Source organism: Cebus imitator, unplaced genomic scaffold (assembly GCF_001604975.1).
Source record: "Cebus imitator isolate Cc_AM_T3 unplaced genomic scaffold, Cebus_imitator-1.0 Scaffold117, whole genome shotgun sequence".
Classification (NCBI taxonomy): domain Eukaryota; kingdom Metazoa; phylum Chordata; class Mammalia; order Primates; family Cebidae; genus Cebus; species Cebus imitator.
In genome coordinates this window covers 6,672,795-6,688,655 of record NW_016107432.1, presented here as the reverse complement: position 1 = coordinate 6,688,655, position 15,861 = coordinate 6,672,795, and the positions used below count along the sequence as shown (strand labels likewise).

The window sequence follows — 15,861 nt, the reverse complement described above, 5'->3', positions numbered from 1 at the left end:
TTGGACTCAGTCTCCCCAATTTGTCATGGCTTCTCTGGTACTCTGCCACCTGGAAGTCTTGACTCACTAAAGAAATCAACTCAACAGAGATGATGGTGTGGCCTTGAGGAGGGCCTTGGGTGAGGAGAGGGTAGGAATAATGGGGACCCCCAGAACTGGGGGGCTATAAAACATGAAACCCTAGCCCAAAAAAGGTAGTTGGAAGACACCACGCAACCTGCTGCATCTTCTTTGAGAAGGTGGGCTTTTCCTTTCTGTTGAGGCACTTTGCCCATGTTTAATATTTCACATCCATCACCAAAGCCACTCTACAGCAGCTCACAGGGGCACAGAGTCGCTGACTTCCAGCTTCAGGAAACATTCCTCACCCCGCTCTCTGTCTCCCACCAATCACATCCCCCTGACTCCCACCACCTGGAGCCACTTCCCCATCCCGCAGCCTCTGCCCCCGCTGCAGTATCTACAGATGTGCCACACTCTGTCCCAGCTCCCGTCCTTGGCACAGGCTGTTGCCCTTGCTGAGAACGTCCTGAGGCTCCTGGGGTGCATCGGAATCCCCTGACAGGCTTGGCTGGCCCCTCTCCCAGCCTCCCCTGTAGCGGTGCCCTGCCTCAGGGGTGTTCTAGCTCAAGGGATGCTGACACTGACATTCTGGTGCCACACTCTGAAGACCACTTGTCCAAGCAAGCCTCCTTGTCTAGCAAACACCTTCTGCTCCTTCAAGTCTCATCTGAAGCACCACCTCCTCCAGGAAGCCTCCCTGACCTCCCTGCCTGGGTAGCTGCTCCGTGGGGCTGCCACAGCACGCCACTGTCACACTGCACTGTCACTGCCTGCTGCTTCTCAGTGTCCTTGACTGGACTGGCAGCTCCTCAAGGGACAGGATGAACTAGTCACAGCTCCTCTCCAAAGAACACCCAGCAGAGAAGGCAGCCAGGAGTGAGGAAGTGGGGAGCAGCAGGTTCTTCGAGCGCTGCTGGATAGCTGACGCCTGCCAGGAGCCTCCCACCCTCCGCTGCAGTTCATCCTGTGCTCTGCTTACCCTTGACTCCCCCATTCTCTCTGAGGGTAATGATCATCGTCACTAGTTCCTAGGAAACTGACGCTCTGGTCAGAGAACTTGTCCAAGGTGTCACAGAACAAATAAAGGGCAAAGCCAGGGACCAAGCTGAAGTCAACCTGTGCCTTTCTACAGTGCCAGGCTTTCACTGTGACGCAGCTAGGCGGTGTCACCGAGCTCTGCACCGGTGCGCTGAGGGGAACAGCAGCCCCCAAAACTCATGTCGTTCCCAGGACCTCAGAATCCAGCCTTCTTTGCAAATCAGATTATTGCGAATGTACCAAGACAGGGTCATGTCTGTGTCCTGAGACACAGAGACACACGGGGGCCCACGTGACAAAAGAGGCAGAGATTGGAGCGCAGGGCCACAGGCCGAGGAATGCCGGCAGCCACCAGAGCTGGGGACGGGCAGGGAGCAGAGTCCCCCTCTGAGGCCCCAGAAGGAACTAGCCCTGACGAGGCCTGGATTTCCGCCTTCTCAGCTCCAGAACCAAGAGGGAGCACATTGCTGGTGTTTTTGGCCCCCCAGTTTGTGGTGATTTGTTCCGCAGCCCCTAAAACACAAACGCAACCAGTTGGGAATACTCGATCACAAGCAACAAGAATCCCAGCGGCCGTCTCCACGTGGCTGCACGGCCGAGGGAGGACACTCCCAGGACTCCAGGAAGAAGGCCGAGGGAGGACACGCCCAGGACTCCAGGAAGAAGGCAGGCTCCAAAGCCTTCAGTGAAACATTTGACCAGACTGGGTTGTGTGGGCCCCCCGGCTGCCAGAGAGCCTGAGAGATGAGTCACTGGGTTCTAGCCTGGAGAAAGAGGCCTGCAAGACGTCTCAGGGGCTCTGCCGCCTTCCCCAGGAGCGGTGTCCCTCTGGTGAGACGCCACCCCTGCCCTCACAGCTACCCAGTACATGACCCCTGCGTCCAGCCTGTCCCTGAGAAACTGACTTCCTCACCTCCCTCAGCCTCCTCCCTCATCAAATATTTGTCTGTGACATAATCAAGGATCAAACCGGTTTGGTCCGGGAAGTATTTGTGCAGTGCAGGAAACGCGGGCAGGGTGAAGGGGCCTGGGCTTGCCGACCAAGCTCCTTGCTCTGAGCCTCGGTTTACCTTCTGCAAAGAGTGGAGGTCACGTCAGGGGCTGAGTGAGGTTCCTCGTCCTCCTTCAGTTTCCTGCTCCTGCTGAGGCCTCCACCAGCTCCCAGTGTCCCAGGCAGCCGTGGCAGGGACCCTGAACCACACGGCTGGAGCTCCTCACTCTGCAGCCCCCTCACTGCCTCACCGTGCACATCCGCCTCTCACACCAGCGGCCACATGGGCCTCAAAAGGGCAAACCTGACAGTGTATCTCCCAGCTGAAAACCCTCCAGACCACTGACCTGGCACAACGGGATCACCTGGGAGGCACTGAAAGGGGCAGCCCTGCCCGGGTGCGGCCCAGCAAGAGCCAGTTCTTAAAATCACCCAGGAGCTCAAATGTGTGGCTGGCACTGTCACGTTCAGAATGACAGGATCAAGCTCCCGTGGGGCCGGCCTGGGGGGCCTTCCCTGGTGGTGCCTTCCTCCCCCTCCAGCGCATCTCCACCCTGGACCCCCACTGCCCATCCTAACTTCTTGATTTCCTAGAGAGCGGTTCTTTGTGCCTTGTTCCTCACTGTCCCGCCTCCCACTCCACCCCACCGCGCTCTCCAAGTGCCCTTCCTGGGCCTGGGTCCGCCCCCCCAGCACAGGCCCCCCCCCATCCTGGCCTCTCTGCTTCTCCCCTCCCCAGTCGCCTCTCCCTCCCCACCCTCCTCCAAGCACAAGGCGCCATCTGTGGCTAGTGACCCCGACGCCAGGGTCCCAGCCTCGCTGATCATGCATGCCCCAGCCCAGCGAAGGGACTGGGAGGCTCAGATCAACTTACGGCCCCCACTTGCTTGGGCCAGTGCTAGACCTGGGGCCAAACTCGAGGGGCCTTCTGTGGCATCTGCTGGACACAGACGTCCGGAGAAGGCCTCATCTGGTCCAGATTCCAGAGGACGGAGGAATCACTTCCCGAGCTGTTTCCAAGACACTCAGGACAGGCTGGGCAGGCTGAGCCTTACCTGCCCCACCGCGTAACTTGTGTTTTCCTGAAACCTCCTGACCCCCACCTGAAACCTGCCTGCCCATACCCCTGGTGAGAGCAAGGCCTTGTCAAAACAGGGCCATATCCTGGCCCTCCCGGGGTTGACTACTGGGTCCCTTCCTGTCAGCAGTTGCCCTTTAACCTGGTTAACATGTAGAAGCTTGTGGTTTGAGCTCGCTCTTCATCTGGCCTCTTTTTTTTTTCTTTGAGACAGAGTCTCACTGTCCCCCAGGCTGGAGTGCAGTGACATGATCTCGGCTCACTGCAACCTCTACTTCCCAGGCTCAAGCTATCCTCCTGCCTCGGTCTCCCCAGTAGCTGGGATTACAGATGTGTGCCACCATGCCTGGCTAAATTTTGCACTTTTAGTAGAGACAGGGGTTTGCCTGTTGGCCAGAGTGGTCTCGAACTCCTGACCTCAAGTGACCTGCCTGCCTCAGCCTCCAAAAGTACTGGGATTACAGGTGTGATCCACTGTGTCCAGCCTTATCTGGCCTCTTAATGCTAAGCATGAGAGGAGTCCAGTGCTCAGATGCCTGGGTCAGCCTGACTGGCAGCGCCAGGTGATCAACTGGGAGCTTGTGGGGGAAGGCAGGACCCTCCTCAGGCGCACAGCCCCAGGGAAGGCCAACCCGTTTCTCCACTCCTGCCCTGTGTGGGAACACCAGCTGTTAGATGTTTGCAGGGGAACTTAAGCTGAGGGCGTTTTGGCTGAGTGCACAAGAACTTTCCTTTCCCAAATCTGCCCTGTTCTAAAGCCCATCCTGGGGGCAGCGGGAGCCACCTTCCCAGCTCCCACGCTGCTGCAGTCACCACAGAATGACATAATCTGCCCAGAGGCTGAGCTCACAGCCCTCCTGGCTTGCCAATGCTTCGTGTCACCCCAGGACCCCATAGCTCTTGCTGCTGTAAAGATGACCCCAGGGTGCCCAAGTCTGAAGGGTGGGAAGAAAAAAGACCCCAACCTGGTCAGGGACAAAAAGTTTTTTTGCATGATACAATTCACAATCTCCTCCTGGGAAGAAACCAGTGTTCTAGATAAATGCCATTTCGTTAAATTTTGAATAGAGTGACGACAGGGGAGTGGCTCCCTCCCCAACATGGCACCCGCAGCTGACAAACATCAGGCTCCCAGAGGTCCCGGCCCAGGTGCTCTTGTGTGTGCGTCTAGCAACGTGAGCCAACCACTTGGACTGTAATCTCTGCAAAGATCTTTGTAGAGAGGGAGGCCTCTTGAGGGTGAGCGCACTTTGACTTCTGTACCACATTTAAAATCATCACTTTGAAAAAGCACATGTTCATAACTAAATGTTCTGAAAGCATTCTTTTCCCACACAGAGGTGGGAGACGCAGGTGTGGGGGCGCCTGTGTGGACCCGCCCTGCAGGGCAACTCCCCCAAGGTGATGGTCACCACCCTTACGGCAACGTTCCTGAATAAAGTCGGGATAATCTTCCCTTTAACCAGTCCTCTGACTCAGAGGTCTGAGTAGAACCCTTCCTTGGAAAATGCGGCCCCACTCTTGAGAAGTGTCCCGAGGGGGCTTGTCCTCAGAGTTACCCAGTGAGTTACCCCAGCAGGGGCAGCCTGGGTGGTTTGATGCTACTCCAGCAGCCTGAATGGGTTGCGGGGCGGACAAGCAGTTTCCACCTGATGTCCTGATCCTTCCTCCCACAGTGGTGACAGATTAAAGTGAATGGCCGGGCTGGTGGAGCGCCCCTGTAGTCCCAGCTACTAGGGAGGCTGAGGTGGGAGGATCACTTGAGCCCAGGAATTGGAGGCTGCAGTGAGCCGTGATTAAGCCACTGCACTCCAGCCTGGGTGACAAAGCAAGACGCTGTCTCTAAAAATAAATAAATGAGGTTGGGTGCGGTGGCTTATGCCTGTGATCCCAGCACTTTGGGAGGCCGAGGTGGGCAGATCACTTGAGCTCAAGAGTTTGAGACCAGCCTGGCCAACACGGTGAAACCCCATTTCTATTAAAAATACGAAAATTAGCCGGGCGTGGTGTGCACGCCTGTAATCTCAGCTATTCAAGAGGGTGAGGCAAGATAATCACTTGAACCAGGAGGCAGAGGTTGCAGTGAGCCAAGATTGTGCCACTGCACTCCAGCCTGGGTGATAGAGTGAGACTCTGTCTCAAAATATAAATAAATAAATAATTTAAAACAGAGTGATGACCAGACTGGCCAACATGGTAAAAAACCCATCTCTACTAAAAATACAAAAAAAAAAAAAAAAATAGCCTGGTATGGTGGCATACGCCTGTCACAGCTACTTGGGAGGCTGAGGCCAGAGAATCGCTTGAACCTGGGAGGCAGAAATTGCAATGAGCCAAGGTCACGCCACTGCACTCCAGCCTGGGCAACAGAGCGAGACTTTGTCTCAAATGTATATATATGTATAAAACATAGCGTATGCCCTGCCTGAGGAGCACTGCCTCTGAGGCAGGAAGCCTCCTTCTCTTCCCCGCTCCTCTGGCGGAGGTGATAGGATGATGATCTGTCCTGTGCAACCTTATCCCAAGAGGGAACTGCCCAGCTCAGGCGTGAGCAGAACAGACCTGTCCCTGCTCCCAAAGGGTTACCAGTGCGGCCACGCTGAGCCTCCACTGCAGGACACCCGGACAGAGGCAATGTGTCCTGAGAAAGCCAGCTCTTGTAAGGCTGGTGGCCCCCATCTGTGTTGAGCCACAGCCGGCGGGGGCAGTGCCGGGGCGGCCCATGAGCTGGTGGTGGCTGTGTCGGGAGAGGTTAGGCACTTGCTGGAGGCTGACGCTCTGGAAGATCTCTACCGAGAGAGAGCCTGTGAGCGTGGGTCTGCTTTGACTGGCAGGATGTGAACACAGGCCCCCACCTCCATGCTCTCCAGGGCTCTCTCAGCTTCCCAGAGGCACAGACCCTCTGAGTGCCTCCGCTATAGAGATGGGGAGGGATTCAAACGTGCCTGAGACCTGAGTCCCTGACTGTCCAGAGGTCCCGGGAGCCTTTGTGCTGTCTAAGCCCCGCGGCTGCTCTGGGTTTGGTAAGTGCCGAGGCTCAGAAACAACACCCCAACATGGATGCCTCAGAAGCAAAACTTTCTCCAGCCCATCCTCCCTGAGAGGCTTCCCCAAGATGGGTCATAGAAACCAGAACCTCTTGTCCCCAGACCCAGCCATAAAACCCAGAACTATGACTCCAGTCTCCACCCCCTCCCCTTTCTGCATAGAAACCAGCCGTAAAGAAACACTCTGGGCTGCTTTATCTGACTGCAGGTCATAAGACCTCAATTCCAGAGAGGGTCCTGGCCACACCTAGAAGGAAGGAAAGCTGCTGGGAGGTGCAGAGGAATCTGTCCCGACAGGCCGGGCCGGGCTCTCCTCCTGGTCTGCACGGGTCGACCTGACTTTCGTGTGTGATCATATTTCCATGCTGTGTTCGTGTTTGTAACCATGGACAGTTTCCCCCAGATCCTTGGGTCTTCATCCTAAGGCTGCCATGCCATGTAAGCTACGATCAGATACGTCTCTGGTGCTTTTCTCCTCTGAATCTGCCTTTCGCCCACTGATTTTCAGCCAGCTCCCAGAGGATGAAGGGGAGCTTTCTGTCCGGCCCCACAGGGGAGGAGTGAGGAGACTGAGGTGGAAGCTGAGCCGCTGAAGGACACAGGGTATTCCGAGAAAGGGCGGCGGGAGCAGAACCGGGTTCACACACATGCCCAGCAGGAATTCACTCAGACATCTCCTCGTGCCTGCAGGCTGAGTGCCAGCACCCTCTGATACCAACACACAGGGCCACAGGGTCACCACTCACTCCACACACACTCACCCTGTGCCCACTTACCGAGGGAGGGCCAGGAAGGAGGACACCACTGTGACTCACTGATGGCCTCAAGACACAGGGGAGCACTGTAAAATGCCGGAGGCGGCCCACACCCTGGGTCATGGCTGGGGGAAGGGTTCCAGAAAGGGCATCACAGCGATGCATTTCATCAGAACCAAGCACACGCATGCGGAGGGGCAGGCCTGCCTGAATGTTCCAGCCCCGCTGTCCCACCCTCTGTGTCAATATGAGGCCGCCTTATAAAGCACCAAGAGGCCACCAGGGGGACATTTCTCAGCCTTGCCAGCCCCTGGAAGGAAGGTGGGTCTGAACCTGGCACCATGACGGAACTGGAGACAGCCATGGGCATGATCATAGATGTCTTTTCCCGCTATTCGAGCAGCGAGGGCAGCACGCAGACCCTGACCAAGGTGGAGCTCAAGGCGCTGATGGAGAAGGAGCTCCCAGGCTTCCTGCAGGTGAGCCCAGGTGGGCAGCGCAGGACTCAGTGGGGGCTGGGGGGAAGCGGAAGGCATGGCAGGCAGAGGGCAGATAGCTGCAGTGGGGTCAGCGGCAAAGGGGGCAGATCCTGAAGGACCCTAGATGCCCAGCCAAGGAACCAACCCACCTTGGCATCAAGGCGGGGGACACCGGAGCATCTGAGCAGGGAGAGGGTGTGGTCAGCTTGATCCTTGAAACATGGAGTTGACTCCAGTGTATTAGTAACAGGCCTGATGGAAGAGTGGGACTCAAACCTGTGGTGGGAGCGGGGGAGGAATGCAATCCAGGGCTGTCCCTGAGGCCAAGTCCTCCAAGGCTGCTGGCTATGCCCCAGCCCCACCTCCCACTTGCCACCTTCCCTGCTCCCATTCCCAGGCCCCTTGTTGCCTGGTATTAGTGGGAGTGGCAGGAAGGACAGGAGGAGGCTCCATCCTGGCGCCTGTCTGCACAGAGCTGGGGGCCTCCCTCGGGCTCCCTGCCAGGGAGGAGCCACTGGCCTGAGCCTCACAAAAGGCCCCTCAGGGAGGCTGGGACCAGCTTCCTTCCACCGCCCAGGGCAGCCTCCGGCCGGGCCAAACAGAGGCCCTCCCCTCTCCGTCTCCGCCTCTTCTCTTTGACCCCCATCCTCTACTTCTTTCTCACTCCCCCACTTTCTTCCTTCCTTACCCTCCCCTTCGGGCCCCACCAGACTCTGCCTACCTGCCCTCTAAGAGGCTGACCCACATGGAAGCTGATAATTGAAAATGACAGCTTCAAAGACACAAAGCACTTCAGAACATTGTTTTTTGTTTGTTTGTTTTGTTTGTTTTTGAGTTGAGGTATCACTCTGTCACCCAGGCTGGAGTGCAGTGGCAGGATCACAGCTTGCTGCAGCCTTGACCTTCCTGGGCTCAGGTGATCCTCCCACCTCAGCCTCCCGAGCAGCTGGGACTACAGGTGCATGTCACCACGCCCGGTTAATTTTTGTATTTTTTCTAGAGACGAGATCTCACCATGTTGCCCAGGCTGGTCTCAAACTCCTGGGCTCAAGCAATGCATCCACCTTGGCATCTCAAAGTGCTGTGATTATAGGCATGAGCCCCAATGCCTGGCCTAGTATTTTCTAAATGTAAATGCTGTAAAGATATCTTTTAAAAATAAAGTTCTGTTTGTGGTAGAAAATGTAAAAATAGGTAAGTACGGAGGGAGGAAATCCCTTCTGGAATACAGGCGCTTCCTCTCCCTTTTAGCCTTTTCCCCACGTGAGTGGGGTTTATATGCAATTTAATTTCTTTTTGAACTTAACTTACAACATCGATTCCCAAACTCTGATGTCCATTGAACACCTCAGCCCCGGGCTGGGAACTCTGGCACGGGGCTCGGGGTGCTCTGATAATGATCAAGGTTTTAGAACTGAACCCAGGACTTTGATCCAAGACACTGGGGTGTGGGGAGGGGCAGGTGCAGGTGTCCTGGGAACACACTTTGAGAAGCAACGTCTAAGCCGGGGATCCTCAAACCTGTGTCACATTACAATTACCTAGGGGAGGCCCTGGGTGCTCGTCTCAGCCCTTTGCTGGAGCCCAGCAGAGCTGGAGTCCAAGAACAATGTCCACCTGCGGGTAGGGCTGGGCCGGCCTTGTGGCTCTATCTGCTCCAGGCCCAGCCCAGCGCCCGCACAGTCGGACGAGGTGACATCACTTGAAATGGCTGCAGAGTATTGTGACGTGGCCATACCACTGTTTGTTTGCTACTGAATTTGTACTTCCCTGTCTTGCTTTTGCGATTACAAACCATGCTGTCGTGAAGGTCCTCACGTACACAGCTGTGTCTTGCTCAGACCTGGACACACGGCTCTCTGGCCCAGGGCTGGGTCGTCAGCACCCCCTGCTGCTGCTGTTCAGATCTGCATCCTGGCCCCACTTGGTCCCATAGTGAGGACGCTTTGCCATCAAATGGGCAGGCTCTCAGAGAGCCCTGCTGGCCTGGCCTTCTCAAAGAAGACCTGAGAGGCTGGGACCCCAAGCCAGGGTGCCCAAGCAGAGAAGAATAGAGGGCCTCTGTGCTCGCTCCACACGTGGGGCTCACCCCTCACGTGGGGCTCACCCCTGGCTTTCCCTGTCTCCCTGTGTGACCTCGGGGCAGGTCCCTTAGGCCCTCTGGGCCCTATCATCTCCATCCATAACAGGGCAATGCCTCTGCCTTGCCTGGGGGTTGTGAGGAGTTCGTGTTTGTGTAAGCAGCTAGTTCAGTGTCAGCACAAGATGGGATGCCCATGGAGTTAGCAGTGCACAAAAAAATAGAGCAGAGAGTGGACGCATTTCCTGAGAACAACCATCACTGTAAAGCACGTTACAAATCCAAAGACAAATCCCTGCAAAAATTCAAAACAAAACCCCCTCCCGCATAGCACAACGCAATTCAAATTTGGTCTAAAAGCATTACAAGTTAGTTCATGTCATGCCAGATCGGTCAAGGCAGCTCACAACTTCTCAAGGCCAGGAATGCCAAGTGTCTTGTATGCATAGCTGGCCCTGGCCCTGCATGACAGCAAAGGTGGCACAGATGCGGGTGCCCTCCTCCTGCCCAGCAGCAGTGCTTGGTGGAGGCTGAGGCCCTGCACAGACGCCGTCGCCGCTGACCTTGGGCCTCTCTCTCCTCTAGAGTGGAAGGGACAAGGATGCTGTGGATAAACTGCTCAGGGACCTGGATGCCAACGGAGATGCCCAGGTGGACTTCAGCGAGTTCATCGTGTTCGTGGCTGCAATCACGTCTGCCTGTCACAAGTACTTTGAAAAGGCAGGACTCAAATGATGCCCTGGAGATGCAGCTTCCTGGCAGAGGCATGGTCCCAGGCTTCCCAAAAGCATTTGTTGGCAATTACTCCCCTCAGCGGAGCCTGCTTGTGTCCCTCTGATTAATAAATGCTCATAAAATGATCCTGTTCTCAGAGAAACTGGCTACTTCCTTAAAACCTCAGTGTCTTCTCCCCACAAAACAGAATTCACTAATTAAATTTGTCATTTCATTACTCGATGCCTGCCTAGAGTGGTAAGACAGATGAAGACAGGGCAGTTGATAAGAATCCATTTGTTGGCCATCTTCTGAGTGCCCACTGAGACACAGTCCCACCTCGGTCGTGTGAATGCCACCATGTCGCGGACCTGAGGGAGGCTCAGGTATGCACATCCATGTATTCATCTACCTAGTGATTCAGTCAGTCAGCAGCCACTCACTGAACCTGGGCCCCTCGGCTCTCCAAACAGCATGTTTTTTTCAAGTAACATACTTTATTTATTTATTTATTTATTTTTGAGCCAGAGTCTCACTCTTGACACCCAGGCTGGAGTGCAATGGTGCAATCTCGGCTCACTGCAAGCTCCATCTCCTGGGTTCAAGTGATTCTCCTGCCTCAGCTTCCCAAGTACCTGGGATTACGGGTGCATGCCACCACGCCCAGCTAATTTGTGTATTTTCAGTAGAGATGAGGTTTTATCATGTTGGCCAGGCTGGTCTCAAACTCCTGATCTCAGGTGATCTGCCCACCTCGGCCTCCCAAAGTGCTGGGATTACAGGCGTGAGCCACCACACCCAGCCAATTACATACTTCTAATGATACAACACTATTTTTGCCACAAACACCAGGAGACACTGTAATGGAGAAAAAATGAATGACAAGAGAGCATCAGAACCATCAGTGAACCACTGTTCACGTCACCCGTGTTGTTTTATGACCTAACTGGGAGCAACCAAAGTGCCTCCACTGAGGTCTTGGCTGATAGTAGGAAACTGTATCTGGTTTTAGGACTCCCATCTTTTTTGAATACCCAGCATTTAAAGCCTCTTCCTCGCCAGGCACAGTGGCTCGCATGTGTAATCCCAGCATTTTGGGAGGCTGAGGGGGCGGATCACCTGAAGTCAGGAGTTCAAGACCAGCCTGGCCAACATGGTGAAACCCCATCTTTACTAAAAACACAAAACAGTAGCTGGGCGTGGTGGCCCATGCCTGTAATCCCAGCTACTCAGGAGGCTGAGGCAGGAGAATCGCTTGAACCCAGGAGGTGGTGAGCCAAGATCACCACCATTGCACTCCAGCCAGGGCAACAAGAGCAAAACTCCATCTCAAAAAAAAAAGCCTCTTCCTATGTTTGAAGACACTTTCACTAGAGAATATCTGTCACCAAAAGATCCTGAACTTGGAGGTGGGCACAATGATATGAGGATTTGGTGTATCCCTCTTTGGGGAGGGGATCGCAGATTGCAAATGTTTTGGCTAGAGAGAGTTGTGTTAGGTTAGATGGGAGCAGGTACACACATTTAAATGAAGTAAAAGCTAATAATGGGGAAGAAGTCAAGTTAATAATGGGGGAAACGAGGGTGGACTGCCGGAATGGAAACCTTTTTCTCTTTTTCCTTTGAGACAGGGTCTGCCCTGTCACTCAGTCTGGAATGCAGTGGTGCTATCATGGTCATTGCAATCTCGAACTCCTGGGCTCAAGCGATCTTCCCGTCTCAGCCTCCCAAGTAGCTGGAACCACAAGCACACACCAGCAAGGCTGGCTAATTTTTTGTAGAGACAGAGTTTTGCTATATCGCTAAGGCTGGTCTCGAACTCCTGGGCTCGAATGATCCTCCCACCTCAGCCTCCCAAATCTATGGCTGTAGATATGACAGGCATGAGCCACTGGCCCAGACTGTTTTTCTTTTTTCTTGCTGTTGACCAAATTAGCTACCGTCCTGTAAATGACAAATCACCCAGCTTATCAGTGTTGGGGGGAGGCAGAGCCCTCACTTCCCAACCTCTCCCATAGCTGGGGTGCAGGCAGCTGACCTGGGCTGTCTCTCCCAGACTCTATTCTTATCCCTGCTTGGAATCAGACAATTGACACAAACAGGCAGGGACTGTAACCCTCTTATGGGTTTTGCAGCAGCGCCGTATGAGAGGTTTCTGGCTAAGCAGCTATGAACCTCATCCTCCAGGGCTCTTAAAGGAGAGAAGTCTTTTGTAAATCAATCACCAAGGCTGGATTTCTGTGCTTTGTGACTAAGAACCCAGACTACTGGAGCAGGAAAATAGCGTGCCACTTCCTCCAGGTGTCCTTCCCGGGTTATCTCTAATGGGTCTTGGTACTTCCTGACCTCTCCTTACGAAGACAACAGGGCCCATCCCTCCTCAATCTTTCTTTCATCTCATCCTAGCTTCTTGCCCTCCTCCAAATGAGAGATTACGTCTTGCTTGGAATCTAATTCCCTGCTCCAAGGGACCAGCCTCCCATTGTGTTCCATCTTCTAGTTCTGTTCAGGGTCTTCTGAGCAGGATGCAGATTCTTGTTCCTGGAGATAAAGTCCACAGTCACTTCTCTGGAGTTTATACCAGCTTCGCAGAAGCAAAAGCCAGGTCCAAACAGTAGCTTTGTTTGTTTGTTTTGTTTTGTTTTGTTTTTGAGACAGGGTCTCACTGTTACCCAGTCTGGAGTGCAATGGCACGATCACAGCTCACTATAACCTTGATCTCCTGGGCTCAAGTGATCTTCCCACCTCAGTCTCCTGAGTAGCTGGGACTACAGGGGTGCGCCACCAGACCAAGCTAATTTTTTAAAAAAATTTTTTGCAAAGACAGGGATTTCACTCTGTAGCCTAGGCTGATCTGGTATTCTTGAGCTCAAGCGATCCTCTCACCTCAAACTTCCCAAAGTGTTGGGATTACAGGTGTGAACCAATGCACCCAGCCCTTAAACAGTACTTTTTAATGGTTGCAAGGAATTTATTGGAATGAGGGCACCATCGTTTGCTCATTGTTAAAGATACTGTTCTTCAGCCAGGTGCAGTGGCTCATGCTTGTAATCCTACCACTTTGGGAGGCGGATCATGAGGTCAGGGGTTCGAGACCAGCCAGACCAACAAGGTAAAACCTCGTCTCTACTTAAAAATACAAAAATTAGCCAGGTGTGGTGGCACACACCTGTAATCCCAGCTACTTGGAAGGCTGAGGCAGGAGAATCACTTGAACCCAGGAGGTGGAGGTGGAGGTGAGCCGAGAGCATGCCATTGCACTCCAGCCTGGACAACAGAGTGAGACTCCACCTCAAAAAAAAAAAAAAAAAAAAAGATATTGTTCTTCATATTTTTGTGGAATGTATGTTCCTATTTTTGTTTTTAGAAAGTATGCTGCAATATTTTCATGTATAAAGCTTTGTCTTTGGGGATTTTTTTGTAAGGGGGCGTCTTACTATGTTTCCCAGGTTGGTCTCAAACTCCTGGCTTCAAGTAACACTCTTGCCTTAGCCTCAAAAGTGTTGGGATTACAGGCATGAGCCACCGTGCCTGGCCAAAGCTTTGTCTTAAGCTCAGATAATTTCTCAAAATCAAATTTCATTTTTTACCCAAGATTACTGGATCAAAGGATAATTTTTATTGTGGCATCAACATAAAATTTACCATCCTAACCATTTCAAAGTGTACAGTTGAGCAGCGTTAAGTACACTCACTGCTGTGCAGCCAATCTCCTGACCCCTTGCCATCTTGCAGAACCAAAACTCTATCCCCACTAAACACTCCCTCTCCATCTCCTCTTCTGGCCACTGGCCCCGACTATTCTGCTTTCTATGAATTTGATTCTAGGAATGTCATGTGACTGCAATCACACAGGATGTGTCCTTTTGTGACAGGCTTATTTCACTCAGCATCGTGTCATCAACGTTCATCAGTGCTGTGGCATGTGTCAGAATTCCTTCCTTTGTAAGGCTAACAGTCCACTATGTGTATCCACCAAACTTGCTAATTGCTAATTCATCTTGCTAATTCATCCGTTGATGAACAGTTGGGTTGCCGCCAGAATTTTTATTTATTTGTTTTTTATTATTAGTTTTTTGAGACCGAGTCTCGATCTGTCACCCAGGCTAGAGAGCAGTGGCACGATCTTGACTCACTGCAACCTTGCCTTCCGGGTTCAAGTGATTCTCCTGCCTCAGCCTGTCAAGTAGCTGGAATTACAGCACCACCATGCCTGGCTAATTTTTGTATTTTTAGTAGAGATGGGGTTTCACCATATTGGCCAGACTGGTCTCAAACTCCCGACCTCGGGTGGTCCGCCCGCCTCGGCCTCCCAAAGTGTTGGGATTACAGGGGTGAGCCACCACGCCCAGCCTCTAATTTTTTGAGACGGAGTTTCGCTCTTGTTTCCCAGGCTGGAGTACAATGGCGCCGTCTCGGCTCACCGCAACCTCTGCCTCCCGGGTTCAAGCCATTCTCCTGCCTCAGCCTCCCGAGTAGCTGAGGCTACAGGTGCGCACCACCACACCCTGCTAATTTTTTCTTTTCTTTTCTTTTCTTTTGGTATTTTTTGGTAGAAATGGGTTTCTCCATGTTAGCCAGGCTGGTCTCAAACTCCGGACCTCAGGTGATCCAGCCTCCCAAAGTGCTGGGATTACAGGCGTGAGCCACCGCGCCCGGCCTATAATTTTTTTTTAACAACATATTTAGCCAAGTGTCTCTCCACTGCCACGCGTGGAAACCAATGCACATTTGCGATGCTTTCCAGCAGGAGCGGCAGCCGCCTGAGGCTCTTCCAGCTGTTGGGCTCTCGCCAGCGCCACCTGCGGCTGCTTTGCAGAATTGCTCCTGGGGCTAAACTCGGTTACATTTCCACCCCTCCGGAAAGTCAGATGTTTGGGTACTGGGATTGCCCCGCCTGACTAACTGCTAGACAAGCACAATTTTTTTTTATTTTTTTTGAGACGGAGTCTCACTCTGTAGCCTTAGCTGGAGTGCAGTGGCTCAATCTCAGCTCACTGCAACCCCTCCTCCCGGGTTTAAGCAATTCTCCTGCCTCGGCCTCCCGAGTAAGCTGGGACTACAGGCCGGTGCCAACACACCCCACTAATTTTTTTAAATTTAGTAGAGACGGGGTTTCACCATGTTGCCCAGGGTGGTCCCAAATTCCTGAACTCAGGCGATCTGCCCGCCTCAGCCTCCCAAACAGCTGGGATTACAGGTGTGAGCCACCAGGCCTGGCCAACAATTCTGAATTAAAATTGGAAACTTACAGAAATAACAAACTTATGGAAAAGTTAGAAGTATAGTACAAGGAACTATTTTTCTGAATTATTTAAGAATAAGCAGCGGCATGTGGTGGCTCACGCCTGTAATTCCAGCACTTTAGGAGGCTGCGGCACGTGGATAGCCTGAAGTCAGGAGTTCAAGACTAGCCTGAGCAACATAGTGAAACCCCGTCTCTACTAAAAATACAAAACATTAGCTGGGCGTGGTGGCAGGCGCCTGTAATCCCAGCTACTAGGGAGGCTGAGGCAGGAGAATCGCTTGAACTGGGGAGGCAGAGGTTGCAGTGAGCCAAGATGATGGCATTGCACTCCAGCCTGGGCAACAGGAGCAAAACTCCCTCTCAAAAAA

The 15,861-nt window shown here is 53.2% G+C and overlaps 1 protein-coding gene across 1 annotated transcript; it reads left to right on the top strand.

Moving 5' to 3' along the window:
• The first annotated feature begins 7,216 nt into the window (after nucleotides 1–7,216).
• LOC108311620 (S100 calcium binding protein P) lies at nucleotides 7,217–10,391 on the top strand. The gene is made up of 2 exons (XM_017539117.2): nucleotides 7,217–7,451; nucleotides 10,117–10,391. Exons 1-2 carry the CDS (start codon nucleotides 7,314–7,316, stop codon nucleotides 10,264–10,266), a joined length of 288 nt encoding a protein of 95 aa, XP_017394606.1. The 5' UTR covers nucleotides 7,217–7,313; the 3' UTR covers nucleotides 10,267–10,391.
• Nucleotides 10,392–15,861: the final 5,470 nt, after the last annotated feature.